Raw genomic sequence first — 18,909 nt, forward strand, 5'->3', positions numbered from 1 at the left:
GTGATTCGAACAACTTTTACATATTTTTAAAATTATAGCTAGTAAAACCAAATTTAAAGTTAGGAGTAAAATCTTGACCTTTATGCATGACTTACTTTTGAGGAGGGATAGACATCCTATGTTATTTATTTATTTTTTTTATCAATAAATGATAAATTATATTAACCAAATGGATATGTAAACAAACTCTGGGCATACTCGGGAGGAGGGAGGAGGGAGACATAGTCTCCCAATCAACAAAAAAAAAAAAACCAAATAGCATCCCCAGGGGCAAAAACCATCAAAACTAAAAACAAAATGAAACATTTAAACATAGACTCAACAAGGCACAAAATTTGTGTACCTTAAAATAAAACCAAATCTCCATTGGAAAGGAACCCATGTTGAATAGAACCAGCAACAGAGGGAAAGCCATCAAGGACGCAGCACAAATAAACCGCAAACAATCAACAGTAGTTGAAAACAGACCAACTTCAGCACCAGAATCAACTGGTAAGGACTAGATAAAGAATCCACAAACAGCTCTGAAAGGAAAACCAGAGTTGCAAACTTCAAAAATGAGTTGCAGGGGCAGAGCACAATTGGAAAACCCTGAGAGTAAAAACAGCAAATCAGAAATTTCAGAGGCTGCAACAGGCCATTTTCAAAGAATCTAAAGCTTCCTTCAACAAAACCTACATACCCCAGTCAAGTAGCCATAGCAAAAATTCGGAATTTAATCAAACATAATTAGATTTCTTCCAAAACTCTAGGTTCCCACGATTTTGCAAACATGGGAAACCTATCAAACACTGTTCTGTATGTATGGCATTTTATCACCTTTATCATAGCTTCTCGAGGAGTAATCTTCCCATCAAACTTCCTCTTATTCTTAAAGTGCCATATGTAATAAACAGTAGTGGCAGCCGTACATACTTTTTTGGCGACTGTCTACACTCCTGTTCCCCTTGCTTCCTTGTGGAGCCATTTGAGAGCAGCCTTTAGTGTTGTTGGGGATCTTGTGAGACCTAACCAATTCCTCAAGTGTCTCCAGATTGCACTTGTAACCGTGCATTTAAAGAAAAGGTAAACTATTGTCTCCTCAATAGTGCTACAGAAACAGCATGATTGATCAATCCCTTCCAAAAAAATATTGTCAGATGTGGCCAGTTTACCTTTTGCACATAACCAAAGGATAAAAGAATGCTTAGGAGTACATGCATTCATCCAAATCACATTGTACCAGGGTATCTTATTTCCTTTCCTTCTCCAGAAGTGATATACTTTCGAACATACCAGATGATCATCAAGCACCCATTGCCTTAGCTGATTGTCTTCTTCACTACATTTGATGAATCCATACCCAGTCAAAGCAGATGGCTGCTACGGCTGCTGCTTCTTCAACATCTACGGCGCCAGCAGGATCTCCGTCAACCTTTGCTGCTCCACCTGCTCTGCCAGAAATGTTGACATTTCCGGCCGCCCGTTGAAGTTTTTGCTCCCGCTTGTGTATATATATATGTGCTGTGTGTGGAGTTGTATATGCAGTGATATAAGAAATAAGAAATAAGAGAGCTGTGAGTGTGGTGCAGCGTGCATGAGAGAGTTGAGTGAGAGTTGAGTGATTGTATCCTCCTCCTCCTCTCTGTATCTTTCCGAGTAAATAGTAACCTCTCGCTCCCGTGGACGTAGGCCAGAATTTGGCCGAACCACGTAACTCCGGTGTCAATATTGGTATGTGTTTGTTTATTTATTTTATCCAACAATTACTTGATCTGTAAAAACCCCAACAAAGTGGTATCAGAGCATTGTTGTTGGAGTAGAATTCCAGATCGGAGAAAATTCCCAGATTTTGAGCCTCTGTCCAGTAGCTCAAAATTTAATTTTGAGGCTACCACCGAACTCCTCTCATCAAGACGAAGCCAACAGTGTCAACCGGAGCTCCAAAGAGCATCAGAGTAGGCCGCACGCGCCTCCAACGTCTAGGGGACGTTTCCACGCGCCCACACGCGCCTCCACGCGCCGGCTGAAGCTCCGGAGTGGTCTCACGCGCCTCCACGCGCCGGCGACGCCTCGGCAGAACAATTCACGCGCCTCCACGCGCCGGTGAGAGCACGGCCGGACGGTGGAAGGTTGAAGACGACGCCATGTCGCCACGTCAGCAGGGACCGCGTCGCGTCAGCGTCCAGTCAGCCTGACGCGTCAGCGCCACGTCAGCAGGGACCCGCGCAGCGTCAGCGTCTAGTTAGCCTGACGCGTCAGCGCCACGTCAGCTGCCACGTCAGCAAGGACCCGCGCGGTCAGTGACACGTGGCGCCCAGTAAGCAAACCGGTCAACGCCACGTCAGCACACGTTGACCAATTTTGACCGAAGTTTGACCAAGCCTTTAAAGGCCATTTCAGGTCCGTTTTTCAAACAACTTAAGCCATTTCCATGGTTTTTGACCGTTCCGGACGCAACCGTATATTCGGTTTCTTGAGATTCTACCCCGATTTTTCTGTACAAGCAAGTTAGTGCTTAAAATCAATGGAGGAGTCAGACTCGGGTACTATGATCAAGCTCACAGCCTCCAATTACACTCTATGGAGGTCTCGGATGGAGGATCTCCTTAATTGTAAGGATTTGGCAGACCCTTTGGATTATAGAGGTATGAAACCAGATTCCATCAAAGATGATGATTGGAGAAGAATGAATAGGAAGACCATTGGTCAAATCAGACAATGGATTGACCACAAGGTATATCATTACGTCGCACAAGAGACTGATGCTTATAGTCTTTGGGAGAAGCTGGAAAACATGTACCAGGCCAAGACTGCTCGCAACAAAGCCATGTTAATGAGACGGCTTGTTAATCTGAAGTTAAAAAGCGGGACCTCTATAGCTGAACATACTAGTGAGTTCCAAAATCTAGTAAATCAGCTTTCATCAGTAAAGATGGATCTTGGCGATGAAGCAGAAGCATTGTTGCTTCTTAGCTCCTTACCAGACAGCTGGGAGACATTGGTTATTACTCTCAGCAATTCAGCTCCTGACGGCAAACTTACCATGGCGATGGTAAAAGATGCCTTATTCAATGAAGAGGCCAGGAGAAAAGAAACAGGTGCAGATCAGTCACAAGCCTTTGTTACTGAAACCAGAGGCCGACCTCAAGAAAGTACCAGTACCAGAAGTCGAGGTAGAGGCAGAGGTAGAAGCAAATCTAGAGGAAGATCCCAGGATCGCAGCAGATTCAGTGATGGCAAAAATTGGCAGAGAGGGAAAATCTCTTGCTACTATTGTGGCATTGAAGGCCACATGAAGAAAGATTGTCTAAAATTTCGACGGGATCATGGTCAAAGCCGCCAGCAACAAAAGAAGGAGGAAGGTGAGAACTCGGTCACCTTAACTCAAGATATATCAGTTTTCTCAATTGATGAAGATGCATGTTGTCATATTGGGAACCACGACACTGAATAGGTGGTAGACACAGCAGCCTCCTACCATGCCACTCCCCACAAAGAATTCTTCACGATGTATAAATCTGGAGATTTTGGTACAGTAAAGATGGGGAACACTAGTTCTTCTCAGATCGTGGGAATCGGAGATGTGCAGATTGTGACCAATATTGGTTGCACCATAACACTAAAGGATGTACGACATGTACCAGACCTTCGGCTAAACCTTATTTCTGGGGCAGCCCTTGATAAACAGGGCTACGAAAGCTACTTTGGGAAAGGTGCTTGGAAATTATCAAAAGGTAATTTGACAATAGCACGAGGACGCATTTGTTGCACATTGTACAAAACGCAGGTGAAGATTTGTACTGATGCCATCAATGCAGTGGAAGATGAAGCATCACCAAACCTATGGCACAAGAGACTCGGACACGTGGGAGAAAAAGGACTCCTTACACTGGCGAAGAAGGCATTTATAAAAATCACAAAAGGTATTGCCTTAAACCCATGTGATCACTGCTTATTTGGGAAACAGCATAGAGTTTCATTTAGTTTCTCTATGAAGAGAAGGTCAAAGCCATTGAGTTTGGTACATTCTGATGTATGCGGACCCATTGAAGTAGAATCAATCGGCGGCAACAGGTATTTTGTTACCTTTATTGATGACGCTTCAAGGAAAGTGTGGGTATATTTTTTGAAAACAAAGGACCAGGTTTTAAAATATTTCAAGGAATTTCATGCTATGGTGGAGAGGCAAACAGGAAAAAAATTGAAGTGCCTCCGGACAGACAATGGAGGCGAGTATACTTCCAACGAGTTCAAAGCATACTGTACTGAACGTGGTATTAGGCATGAAAAGACGGTCCCACGTACCCCACAACATAATGGTGTAGCTGAGAGAATGAATCGGACCATTATGGAGAGAGTTAGAAGCATGCTCAGTATGGCTAAATTACCTAAGCCATTCTGGGGGGAAGCTATTCGTGCCGCATGTTACCTTATTAACAGATCACCGTCAGCACCACTTAACTATGGAATTCCAGAGAAAGAATGGACCAGAAGAAAAGTTTCTTACACTCATCTAAGAGTGTTTGGGTGCAAAGCCTTTGCATATATATCTAATGAGCAGAGGCAAAAGCTCGACGCGAAGTCCATTCCATGTATCTTTATTGGCTATGGAGATGGTGAATTCGGCTACAGATTATGGGATCCAGAGAGGAAGCAGGTCATCAGATCGAGAGATGTGGTTTTCCATGAAAACCAGGTGTTTGAGGACTTTGAACCACAAACAAAGTCTAACCAGCCTAGTTCCAATGATCCAGTCATTGTAACAGATCCTACACCATCATATTCTCCCACAAACCATGGAGAATTGCAGGATGATCCTTTGGAAACAGATGTAGAAGGTGTTGAGCAGGGGGAGCAACAACCCCCTTCACCAGAAATTGCAGAATCATCACATCAGTCAGATGATGAGGTATATCCTCCTCCAGAAGAAGCTGAGCCCAGAAGATCTGAAAGAGGTCGTATTCTGATTCCGTTGAGAAGATATCCAGAATCAGAATATCTTTTACTCACTGATGAGGGGGAGCCAGAAAGTTTCCAAGAGGTCCAGTCTCATACCGACAAAGCCAAATGGATAGAAGCTATGAAAGCAGAGGTGAATTCTTTACACAAGAATCAAATGTATGAGCTGGTAAGACTTCCCAAAGGGAAGAGAGCACTAAGGAACAAGTGGGTGTTCAAGCTTAAGAAAGATGGCAGTGGACAAATTGTGACGCACAAAGCCAGATTAGTCGTCAAAGGTTTCGAACAAAAGAAAGGTGTTGACTTTGACGAGATATTTTCACCAGTAGTGAAAATGACAACAATTCGAGTCATACTCGGATTAGTAGCCAAGATGAATCTAGAGCTTGAACAAATGGATGTGAAGACAGCCTTCTTACATGGAGACTTGGAAGAAGACATCTACATGGAGCAACCAGAAGGATTTGAAGTTCCAGGGAAAGAACATCTAGTCTGCAGGTTGAAGAAAAGTCTCTACGGTCTTAAGCAAGCACCGAGACAGTGGTATAGAAAATTTGACTCTTTCATGGTGAGTCACGAATACAAAAGAACTATAGCAGATCAGTGTGCATATGTTCAGATATTTCCGGATGGTAGTCTTGTCATGCTACTACTCTATGTTGATGACATGTTGATCATTGGTCAGGATGCAAGCAAGATCAACAAGCTAAAGATGGAGTTGTCTAAGTCTTTTGAAATGAAGGACTTAGGCCCAGCTCAGCAGATCCTAGGCATCAGGATCAGTCGTGACAGGAAAGCCAGAAAGTTATGGTTATCACAGGAGAAGTATATTGAACGGGTAATCAAAAAGTTCAACATGGAAAGTGCCAAGCCAGTAAGTACTCCACTGGCCAACGATTTCAAGCTGAGCAAGAAGTTGGCTCACTCATCAAGGGAAGAAATGTCAATAGTCCCATACTCATCAGCAGTTGGAAGCTTGATGTACGCAATGGTATGTACGAGACTAGACATTGCCCACGCTGTAGGTGTTGTGAGCAGGTTTCTTTCCAATCCAGGGAAAGACCATTGGGAAGCTGTGAAATGGATTCTCAAGTACTTGAAAGGTACATCGGGACTATGCTTATGTTTCGGGGAAGCTGAACCAATCTTGGAGGGTTACACTGATGCAGACATGGCTGGTGATCTTGATGGAAGAAAGTCCACATCAGGTTTTTTGTTCACCTTTGCAGGGGGAACTGTATCATGGCAGTCAAAATTGCAAAAGTGTGTTGCCCTATCCACAACAGAAGCAGAATATATTGCCGCAGCGGAAGCTAGGAAGGAGATGTTGTGGTTAAAGCGGTTTCTTCAAGAGTTAGGAGTCAAATAGGAAGAATACAAGGTACATTGTGATAGTCAGAGTGCACTGGACTTGAGCAAGAACTCAATGTACCATTCCCGAACAAAACATATTGACATTCGCTATCACTGGATAAGCGAAGTGATGGAACAACAACTGTTGAAGTTAGTCAAAATTCATACTAAAGAAAATCCGGCAGACATGTTAACAAAGGGAGTAACCTATGAGAAGCTCCAGCTATGTAGGGATATAGCTGGGATGGATGTCAATTGAAGATTAACATATTATTCTCCTCCTATGGGTATGGAGGGGGAGAATTGATGAATCCATACCCAGTCAAAGCAGATGGCTGCTACGGCTGCTGCTTCTTCAACATCTACGGCGCCGGCAGGATCTCCGTCAACCTTTGCTGCTCCACCTGTCAACATTTCCGGCCGCCCGTTGAAGTTTTTGCTCCCGCTTGTGTATATATATATGTGCTGTGTGTGGAGTTGTATATGCAGTGATATAAGAAATAAGAAATAAGAGAGCTGTGAGTGTGGTGCAGCGTGCATGAGAGAGTTGAGTGAGAGTTGAGTGATTGTATCCTCCTCCTCCTCTCTGTATCTTTCCGAGTAAATAGTAACCTCTCGCTCCCGTGGACGTAGGCCGGAATTTGGCCGAACCACGTAACTCCGGTGTCAATATTGGTATGTGTTTGTTTATTTATTTTATCCATCAATTACTTGATCTGTAAAAACCCCAACAACATTCTCTACAATGTTGAAGAATGGCATTTTTAATTTCAATAATCACCTTAAACAAAGGTGAGTCTTCGTGTTTTGATGAAGCCTCCCAAATGCTATTACCTCTCATATTATAATGGTTAACCCATTTTGCCCATAGAGAATCCTTTTTTTCATGGATGTTCCACAACGCTTTCGTTAATAGGGCTCTATTCCAAACTTTAAAATCAAAACACCCAAACCCCCTTCTTCTTTTGGTAAGCGAACATCCTTCCAAGCCACAAGGGGTTTCCTTATATCGCCCCACAAAAACACTCTACACAGCTTTATAATATAATCTCTAACAGAGCTTGGAATGGGAAAAATGGAGAGCCAAAAGCAATCAATACCCTGTATAACTGAGTTAATTAGTTCAAGTTTTCCTGTATAAGAGATGATTTGCTTCGGCCATGAACCAATAAAACTGGAAATATTATTTATCAAAGGGGAATAGTGCATGGAATTTAGTCCAGTTGAAGTAAGAGGGATACCCAAATAACGGAAGGGAAACTCTCCAACAGAAAAACTAGTAATACTCATGATGTCATTAAGGTCATTATCTCTTATTCCTGCAGTAAAAATGTTCGATTTGTTCTTGTTAGCCTCTAAGCCTGAACAATCCGAAAATTTCTCCAAACGATCCACAATCAGTTTAGTTGATGGAACACCCCCCTAGCAAATAAAATCAGATCATCCGCAAAGACTAAGTGATTGATTTTCAATTCACTGCACTTTGGGTGGTAATGAAAATCAGGTTCTTCTTCAAGGGACTTTAACAATCTTGACAAATATTCCACGCAAATCACAAATATGATAGGGGAGAGGGGGTCCCCTTGTCAGAGCCCTTTCTTTCCTTCAAAAAAAACCATAATAACACCCATTTAGAGCAATAGAGAAAGAAGTAGAAGCCACACATTGCATTATCCAATCAATCATTTTCCTCGGAAAATTTCATTGTTCAAGCATCGCCTTTATAAATTTCCAAGAGATTAAAATCATAAGCTTTCTTTAGATCTATTTTTAACATGAGATCCTCTTTATGGCATACTTCTTAACCAACTCCTGGACGAGATAGATATTATCTACCATGCATCCTTGTTTTACAAAGGCAGATTGAGTAAGGTTAACAATCTGATCAAGACATGGATTAATCATGCCAGCTAGGATTTTGGATATAACTTTGAACACATTATACCAGGATATCGGTCTGTAGTTCTGAACTAAAGATGCATGAGTAGATTTGGGAATCAGGGCTATAGTAGTATGATTAAGTTGTTTGAGTAACTTCCCATGCCCGAAGAATTCTTTAACTGCAAGTATGACCTCATCTCCAACTATGCCCCAAGATTTCTTGAAAAAGCATGAAGTATAGCCAACATGACCCGATGATTTTTCATCTCCAATGCTGAACATAGCTTGTTTAATTTCTTCATCAGCAATAGGGGCAATCATTTGTTGAGCTTGCTCATCATTAAGAACAAGGCCTTCTGCAATTATTTGAGGATCTATTGAAGAACGTTCCACATCAGACCCCGGGAGACTCTTATAAAAGGACAGAAATTCCTCAGCTACCTGCACTTGAGATGTTGTACTTTCCCCATTACTTTTGATGACTGATACTATGTGGTTCCCCCTTGTGTGTCTCTTCATCAAAGAGTGAAAAAAGGCAGTATTTCTGTCACTATTCATCTGGTATTTGGTCTTAGCCTGTTGAGTTAGGAAGCTCCTATTAGCTTCAGCAAGCTTAATGGCCATATTCTTTTTTGAAGCAACCTGAATCTGTAATTCCATGTCTTCAGGGGAATTATGCAGATTCTGTTGAAGTTCAATGAGCTCCTCATTTGCTTTCTTTGCTTTGCAAGAAATGTGAGAGAAATGAAGTGTATTCAAGTCTCTTAAAGGTTTCCTCATGATCTGCAGCTTCTTAACCAGACGATACATTTTACAACCTTTAATTCTGGTCTTCCACCCCTTCTTAATTAGTTACTGGAATTCACAATGATCAATCCACATGTTAAAAAATTTAAATGGCCTTCCACCCATGCTGTTATTTTCCAACAAGGACACCAGACAAGCTGAATGGTTTGAGAAATGCCCTGGGAGCTGAAAGTTTGCATGAACCCCCAAATCATCCTGAATCCACTCTGTGTTAATCAACACTCTATCCAATTTACACCATGTTTTGCCATTTGTCCATGTTAAAAAGCATCCAGAGGAATTAGCATATACTAATCCTGTTTCCATGAAACATTCCTTGATTTCTCTAGTTTCATAAGTTGTGACAGGGGCTCCATTCTTTTTCTCTTCTGTAGATAGTACATTATTAAAATCTCCTATGGTCATCCAGAGACCATAATGATCTTTACTGAATTGCATTAGATTTAGCCATAGCTCTCTTCTAGTAACAATTATATTAAAACCATAAACAAAGCTTACATGAAAGCACTTTGAAGTAATCAGCATTTCAGGTAATAGTGAATTACCTGAGCACTGCTTTCTACAACCTGGAGATGAGTTTTATGAGAATTCCAAATCACCATAATTCGACCAGCATCATGATAACTGAAATTATTTATCTGCTCCCAGTTTTGAAGCTTTCCCCTTATCAGAATTTCAAGTGTATCCGTTTTCAATTTAGTTTCTAAAAGACCCATTACATCTATGTTATTCTTCTGAATGAAGTCCAAAACTCCATTCTATTTCAGAGGTTTATTGAAACCTCTAATGTTCCAAAATGCTATCTTCATAAGCAACCATGGGGATCAGCTCCCCGTTTACCCTTTGCTGCTCTATTCTTCTTCTTCTTATTCTTTACTGTTGTGAAGCCATTATCCCTGCCCCTTTTCTGATTATTTTAGTTCAGAGCTATACCTTTCCTCTTATCCTTATTACTGTCATCCTTAGATTTTATATTTTGAGGAACACAAGGCAGGGCACAAGCAACTTCCTTGGAATTCTGAATGTCATTCAGAGGCTTTTCAGTGTGACGAGTCCCTAAAATTTATGATTTTAGACCCTCATTTACATTTGCTTATCCTCATTTTATTATATATTTACCTAGAGTTATCATTGTTCAGAGTTATGTAAGGTTTGTTTGTCTTTTCAGGACAAAACCATGGAGTTAAGCATTACACGAAGCCAAGGAGAATTTGGAGGATTCAAAGCTCGAATCCAGATGTTTAGCCAAGCTCCAAAAGCTTCAAAGCATAAATGGACAAGAAGATGATGCTCAACCATGTGGCGCGACCAGCAAACCACAGGGGCTACTTAGTCTTCCACTACAAACTCCAAGGTTCAAATCGAGATTAGAATGTTGCAAGGTTTGACCAAGTGCTCAACCAAGTGACCCACTAGGGTGACCACGTCGAGATGCGAAGACAGAACTGAAACTCAGAAGTTCCAAGAGTCTCAACGAAGTATTCGACCAGGAGACCTTCAGGGGTGACTATGTCGAGATATTGAGATTTCCTGAAGATCGAGATACTGCAAATCTCGACCATCAACTCAACCATCAAGACCCTGAGGCACAATGAAGTTGAAGGCATTGGAGATTTGAATCCCTGACTTCCTGGGAGTCTCAACCAGGGTGGGCACAAGAATGACAAAGGAGCGACTTGGTCGATAGTGACGATCTTCTGCGGGAGATTTGCTGCAAACTTTCCTAAACTGTAAAACAAACTTTGTAAATCTAGAGCCTATAAGTATTCGCTACGAACACGAGATCTGGGTTCCTCTTTGGCCTCTTTTAGGTTAGTGACAAACTTAAGATGCCATTGAGAGCCAAGATAGATTAGGAGTAGCATAGTTTTCAATTCCTATTTCGGTGTGTGCATGAAGTGTTTGTCGACCTATGACAACCGGCGACATTCATGTGCTATCCGTGTATATTACATGATCACTCCGTTTGTAATTCCCAACGTTAGTGAAAGACATTCTAAATAATAAAGGGATGATCTTTTTACTCTTGCTTTCATTTACATGCTTTCATTTACTGCTTTTCATTTACCTGCTGTGTGTTTGATGAAGGATTGCAGATAAGGATAAGCACTTCTGCGTATCAGTCAGAGGGAAATAGTCGGCTACGGAACTGCGGAGGTGCTCGTTCATCATTGAGACATGGTATACTCTGGTTCTCGACCGTGCTCTAGATGGTTGGTGCACCCTTGTACCATGTGCCCTCGATTGCCCCTCTCTCGCTTTGGCCCGCTCGGGTTAATACTTCTATGGAAGTCTGGATGAATGTAGATAGAGGCATGGCGTCCAGCATCTGATTCAAACCATAGTATTGCTTTGTAGGAGTAGGGTAGCTCTTAAATTTACTTGCTTTCCCATAGTGTAGATTTACTTGCTTTCATTTAATCACTTTCCAGTAGTTAGATACATCCACCATTGCAAAACATCACCTTTTACTTCTTTTTCATAACAAGATCATAATAAACTAACTTGGAAGTGGTTTACTAATTGCGCTTCATGTCCCTGTGGATCGATACCCGACTTACCCACTTTCTATTGAACTTGGCATAGTTAGGTTTATAAATACTATTTTTGGTAGTTAAGGACCCAAGCTTTAGCAAGCCTACCAAATTTTGGTGCCATTGCCGAGGACTTGGCTATGGTTATAAGTTAACCTCCGATTTAGAGTATTATTGTCTTGTTCTTTTGATTTGCTCTGTAAGAACCCAACTCGAGAAATATGGATTAAATGTATAAGAAAAAGGGAAGGAATTTGAAAAAGTGAAAATAGCAGGACTCGTCGATGAGGCTCCTTCTCTCGTCGACGAAGTCTCTTCTGTGGCTCGTCGGTGAAATTCAGAGGCTCATCAATGAGATGATATGGAGAGATTTTTGGAATTTTGGAATCTCAGGTTCGTCGATGAGGCCAACTCTATCATCGACAAAAGCCCTTCTTCTGCTCGTCGACGAGAGTTCCAATTCATCGACGAGGTTGGTCAAGTCAATGGTCTATAAGTTGAATTTTCATTGCTTAATGGTTAAGAAAACTCAAATTCTCTCTCTCTCTCTCTCTCTCTCTCTCTCTCTCTCTCTCTCTCTCTCTCTCTCTAAGATCTCGAGTCGCCTGTTACTTGAATCAACGATCCGACGTTACTACGTGGATCAAGGGGAGAATCTCTACGATTATAGTGGATCGGATCTTTATTTTGAGGATTCTTGGGTTTTACCCTAAAATCGAGGTAAGGGTCCAACTCTGTTTTCGGTTCGATAGATCTGTGGTAAATAGGATTGTATTAAAGTTGTGTTCTTCAGTTTGTAGGTTTTGGGGATCCCGTGTCGCTGTTTTGGACCGTTTAGGTTTGTGTTTCAGTTTTTAGGAAAAGGTAAGGGGATTTTGTTTATATCATTTATTTTTTAAATTTGAATTGGTAAAACTATAGTTTACGATGATATGTACGTTTTGAATACTTATTTGAAAAATTCTACTAGGTGAAATTATATGATTTTCGGGTTTATAGTTTTTGGGAAAATTGGGGTTTTGGGTATCATCTCATTTTTTGTTGGAAAATCATATATTTGAATAAGTTATAATATAGAGATGACCGTACATTCATTTATGTTAAATTGTATCCGTGGATCAAATGTTATGTGATTATTTATGTACCCAAATAAGTGTGGCATGAGCTGGTATATTTGAAATAATTTGAGTTGTGAAATGTTGAAATGAGATATAGGAATTGTGGTTCCAAGTTGTTTTCTGGAAACTGTGGAAAACTAATGCTGGTTAAATACCAAGGTTCTATGTGATGATTGTTATTATGTGGTTAACATCCGGTTTAATTACCGACGAGCTGTGGCATCTGGTTTGCTACCGATGAGCCGAGACATCCAGTTAAATTCCAATAGGTCTCAAATCCAATTTTAATTTCAACGAGTCGAGACATCTGATTTAATACCGATGATTCGAGACATCCGGTTTAATTCTGATATGGACAAGTGTTGTAATTTGTTTTTAATTCTGACGAGTCAAGACATCTGGTTTAATACCGACGAGTCGAGACATCCGGTTTAATTCTGATGTGGACAAGTGTTGTAATTCGATTTAATTACCGATGTGGAACGTACTGGAATTGCAAAATGTTATGTTTTAATGTTGAAAGAACACTCATATGCTCACACACTGATATAACCTGATTCACCCTTACTGAGAAGTGTCTCACTCAAATCCTACAATTGTGTTTCAGGTCCTTCAGATAGTCGAACCTAGCGTGCTAGCAATTTGGGAGCGTGGTTTTGGTTAGCATTGTATAAGTACTTGTGTAAGTACGAAATTGTAGCCGAGGCGTCATTTTGGTTATGTAGACACTCAGTAGTTATGTTTTGTATTGTGTTGAATGTAGACTTTGGTATGTTATGGTATAATAAATGTAATAGGTTGAATTATTTCGTTGCGTATATCATGCGTATGTGATCATGTATAGGGTATCCGCAAGCTGTACGGGGTCGGACCTTCGTTTTGTGTAGTATCATGGATGTTGTATGATACAGAGACAAGTTAGGTTATCGAATCACACCCTGGGGCCCATTGTGGGGTTCGGGGCGTGATAGCTTAGTATCAGAGCTAACTAGGTTGTTAAGTCTTGTAGACTTGGTTAGGCTTGATTAGGTGAATGGGTAGAGTAGGTCAAGGGTTGTCTTGTAGCTAGACAAGGATTCATTGACAGTGTTCTGCATTTTTCCTAGAATGACGATTTTTGTAAAACCATGACAAACCATTGATGGTTTCGTGTCTGTGCGGTGAGGCAAACCTGGGTCCCGAGAGTTTAGAAGTTAACATGATTATTCCATAATGATTGTGTTAATTGTGATATGATATAGGAATACTAATCTATTCCCATTCTATATTCAGTATGGAGCCCAAGGATAGCAACTTGTATAGTAGCTCGGAGGGGACTTCGAGTGATGGGTTACCTCCTGTGCCTCAGGGTTTGACCAAGTAGGTTATGCATGAGATTGGGCGTAGCGTTGGGGAACGGGAGCATTCGCCTATGGCTGCGGGTTGCACCATTGAGAAGTTCACCCACATGCATCCTCCAAAGTTTATTGGAGGATCTGACCCGATCGTGGCAGAGAACTGGGTGCAGAAGATGGAAAAGATACTAAAGGTTCTGCACTACACTGATGAGCAGAAAGTTCTCTATGCTACGTTTTAGCTGGCATAAGAAGCCGAGAGATGGTGGACAACTGTGAGTCTATTGGAGGAGCAGAGGGCCGAACCATCAGGGATGACGTGGAGCCTTTTTAAGGAGGTATTCTTTTAGAGATACTTCCCGGATTCCATCTGTGATGCCAAGGCAAACAAGTTCTCGAGTCTGACCTAGGGGACCTTGATGGTGCATAGATATGCAACCAAATATATTGAGCTATCTCGCTTTATGCCGTGTTTGATATAGAATGAGCATGAGAAGACTCAAAGGGTTCAAGAAGGGTCTGGGAAGGATATCTATAGGCTAGTCGTAATGTTGCAAATTCGAGAGTTCCTTATTCTGGTGGATAAAGCCACTGTGATTGAGGCTAGTCTCTAGGAGGATGAGGTGGTGCACGAATAGAGGAAAAGGCCAGGGCCTCCTGGTTCTCAGACTAGTTCTCATTAGGGGTAGTGAGAGAAGAAGAACTACGGTATGGGTAGTCGCCAAGGTGCGGAACCGCAGAATCCACAAGGGGACTAATCTTGCGAATGTTGTACTAGGTGCCACAAGTGGCATGACGGTGAGTGCCAATTCACGTGTAACTGTTACCGCTGTGGCGGACTGAGCCACATGTCCTGAGACTATCGTGCGCTGATGAATGATATGCCTGTACCAAATCAGAACTGGAAAAATAACCAGACGCCCTGAGGAAACTTTCAGAGAAACATGGCTCAAGCGAGAGTGTACTTGCTTACTCCAGCCGATGCAGAGCACGCTGGCAACATGGTGACAAGTACCATGTTACTGCTTTCAAATAAAGTTGTTATCTTATTTGATTTAGGAGCAACCCACTCCATTATATCTGTAAACTTTGGGAAACTGTGTGAGGTTGAAACCCAAATGATGAATGAGGGGTTGTTTGTGGCTACACCGTCTGAGAGTGTGGTGATTTATAGGAAGATGTTACGGAGTTGACCATTGGTAATTTAAGGAAGGCCCCTACCGGTGAATCTGGTAGTATTCAATATTTTCGGGTTTGATGTCATACTGGGGATGGATTGGTTATCCTCTAGCTTTTCTGTGATTGACTGTCATAGGAAAGAAGTGGTGTTCAAACCACCTGGGAAGCAGGAGTATAAGTTCGTAGGATCGTGTGTGCATTCGACGCCACCAATTCTATCGGCAATACAGGCGAGAAGGTTACTCTTGGACGGGTGTCAAGGGTACCTAACTTGTAGAGACCCAGTGAATTATATTAATTAAATAATAGGAGGAGGAGAGAAAAGGAAATTGTAAATTTGGAATTCAACAGGGTCTCGTCGATGAACGCAGTGCTTTTGTCGACGAACACACTTGATGGGATCATTGATGGGGACACGCGTCTCGTCGACGAGAAGTTACTAAGGGGCTATTTTCAATTCTGAATTTCGTCGATGAGGAATAAGCGTTCGTCGACGAACTCCCTTTGTGGCCTCATCGACAAGGTGACATTTCTTGTCGACGAGTGTAGGTGTATAAATAGCTTGAACTCGATTTTCACCGTAGAATTCACGCGAAGAACTTCTCTCTCTCTCCTCTTCGGTTCTCCTTCGTTCTATCTAAGATTTTGGGTCCGTTCTTTGCTGGATCGACGATCTAAAGCTGCCACGCTACTCTTGGGGAAGTTCTCTTCAAGTTTGCTGGAGTAGATCATTGGTAGGGCTAACTTGGACTCCATCCCAAGTTCAGGGTAAGGCTTTTTATTGAGTATTTGACATTCCTACAATTGTAGAAAAGCTAGCATTTGAAGAAATACTGAATTTTTCTTTGGGGCAATGTTGTTTTCAGGGTGTTGAGCGGGGAACCCTCCAGGTGCAGGACTAGTCGTTTTAGAAGTTTTCTAATAGTTAGGCAAGGGAATAAACTAAAGAAATAATTTTCCATGAAAAATTATTATTATTTAATAGCAAATTAATTTTCAGAAAGCATGTATTATGTATGAGTATATTTGGGAAAATATATTTGGAAAAATACTGTTGTTACACAGGAATATGTTTTTAGTGCAAAATGCTAGAAAATGTAATTCTAGAACAGATTTCATGTTTTTATTCAATTTATGTGGCATGAATAATTTCACGTATATTGTATTATGTTAGGTCAGATTTACAGAAAAGGCATGTTTACAGTTATTTTCGAAAATAACATGGATAATATAGGAAATTATGGTTTCAAAATATATGATAAACAGTACATATGCTCAATTCAGTATCTATGATATGTTCGGCGCAAGACCGTGATTGATAGCTGGCGTAAGACCGCAGTTATGTATGTTATCCAGCGCAAGGCCACAGTTATATATGTTATCCAGCACAAGGCTATGATTATTTATGTTATGACAGAATTCAGAAAATGCTATCAATCTATTTATATTAAAACAATATATGATCATGTACTATATGTTATTAGAACCCGGATGATAGTTCAGATCAGTTTTCAGAAGCACAATACCATAGCTATACAGTTCAGTTCAGTTCAGTTCAGACTTGTGCTAACCACCCCTGCCAGTAGAGGGGGTGGGAGATAGATAGTCGATGTGGCTTTAAGTATAGAGTTGTAGACGTCCACCTAGCAGTCCGGACCAGGGTGTGGCGGGCCCATCATACTGACAGACATTTTTGACTCTGCAGTGGTCGACTAACCAATGTCAGGTCCCGCCTTAAGGCTACATAACCCGTCATGGGGGGTAATACATGACACCAACTAGCTATTTTATCCTGAGTATATTTCAGTACTACTAGTATAGAAAATGATTTTATGAACAATGAGATACAATATGATTTAGTATAACCAAGAAATTGTATGTTTATTCAGTTATGATATTATCAGTGTTTTTAGGCATGTAATATGTACTGTATATTTATTATAGCATGAAAATATTCATGTTGCCACACAATTATATTTAGTTTATTTCCTTTACTAAGAGGTGTCTCACCCCAACTTAAAATATTTCAGGAAACCCAGACAGACAGGTGAACCGAGCTCTGCGCCGTTAAGGGTAGTTTATAATACCCTGCTAGAAGGGTGAGTTTTGAACTAGGGTCAGTTGGTTTTGATGAAAGATCCTAGTTTTATCTTTTGGTGTTTTTTAGGATTGTATATATACATCTACATAAATATGGTGGAATGTAAGTAACTCTGGTATTATATTTTATGGTTGAGTGGATGAAATTTATATTTACTGCTGCTTAGATGTCCGTTGTGTATGACAGGTGCGTCCCTGTTACCCACGGGTGTGAGTTGACTTTGTTATACCATTAGTTATTGGTATCATGGTATTTAACATGATTTATTATGTAGTAAATTAAGCAGGATGCTACATAGCTTGTGTAAAGGAACCACCTCCAGATGATCTAAAGCTCGAGGATATCCGAGTGGTTAATGAATTTTCAAATGTATTCTTGGAGGACTTGCCCAGTTTACCTCCCAATCGGGAAGTGGAGTTTTCTATTGAATTGCTGCTAGATCGAGCACCAATTTCTAAAGCTCCATACCAAATGGTTCCAGCAGAACTTAAAGAGTTTAAGGAGCAGTGTAGGAACTACTGGATAAAGGCTACCCAATGTTTCGCCTTTGGGAGCTCTAGTATTTTCCGTGAAGAAGAAATACAGGTCAATGAGGATGTGCATTGATTACCATGAGATTAACAGGGTAATAGTGAAAAATACGGGTCAATAAGGATGTGCATTGATTACCATGAGATTAACAGGGTAATAGTGAAGAACAGATACCCATTGCCTCGTATAGATGATCTATTTGACCAGCTGTAAGGAACGCACGTCTTCTCGAAGATTGAATTACGGTCAGGGTATCATCAGGTGAAAGTTAAGACTGAGTATGTTGCAAAGACTGCTTTTCGAACTAGATATGGTGACTACAAGTTTCTAGTCATGCCATTTGAGTTAACTAATGCTCCGGTGGTATTTATGAACCTAATGAACATGGTTTTCCATGAATATCTAGACCAGTTCATGGTGGTGTTTATTGATGATATTCTGGTATACTCTAGGAGTTCGGAAGAGCATGAAAACCATCTGAGGTTGGTGCTTCAGATATTACGGGAAAGGAAGTCGTATGCTAAGTTGAAGAAATGCGAGTTCTGGTTGAACCAGGTTTCATTTCTAGGCCATATCGTGTCGAGAGGTGGTATCTCAGTTGATCCAGGTAAGATTGAAGCAGTGGTTGACTAGGTGAAACTGAAAAGCGTGTAAGAAGTTTGGAGTTTCCTTGGATTGGAAGGGTATTATCATTGGTTCATGGAGGGATTCTCTAAATTATCTTGTTTTATAACATGGTTAACAAGAAAGGACATGAAATTTGTTTGGACCGATGATTATGAGCAGAGTTTTTAGGAGTTGAAACATCGACTAGTCACTGCTCTAATTTTGACCATCCCATCTGGGAACAGTGGTTTTGTGATTTATAGCAACGCATCTTTGAAGGGTTTGGGATGTGTTCTAATGTAACAAGGGAAAGTAATTGCTTATGCTTCTCGGAAACTCAATGAGTACGAGAAGAATTACCCTACGCATGACTTGGAGTTAGTGGCAGTGGTGTATGCATTAAAGATCTGGAGACACAACTTGTACGGTGAACAGTGTGAGATCTTCACAGACCACAATAGCCTTAAGTACTACTTCATGTAGAAGGAGTTGAACAAGAGGCAGAGGAGGTGGCTTGAATTGAT

At 41.0% G+C, this 18,909-nt stretch overlaps 1 protein-coding gene across 1 annotated transcript; it reads right to left on the reverse strand.

Moving 5' to 3' along the window:
• Positions 1–8,064: 8,064 nt before the first annotated feature.
• On the reverse strand, positions 8,065–8,985 carry LOC131151506 (uncharacterized). The gene has a single exon (XM_058102747.1). The coding sequence runs from the start codon at positions 8,983–8,985 to the stop codon at positions 8,065–8,067; it is 921 nt and encodes a 306-aa protein (XP_057958730.1).
• Positions 8,986–18,909: the final 9,924 nt, after the last annotated feature.

The sequence above is a fragment of the Malania oleifera genome, chromosome 3, assembly GCF_029873635.1.
Source record: "Malania oleifera isolate guangnan ecotype guangnan chromosome 3, ASM2987363v1, whole genome shotgun sequence".
Lineage (NCBI taxonomy): Eukaryota > Viridiplantae > Streptophyta > Magnoliopsida > Santalales > Ximeniaceae > Malania > Malania oleifera.

What these genes read in the sequence shown, in the direction of transcription:
- LOC131151506 (XM_058102747.1), bottom strand. Translation starts at nt 8,985, where the DNA reads ATGTATCGTCTGGTTAAGAAGCTGCAGATCATGAGGAAACCTTTAAGA.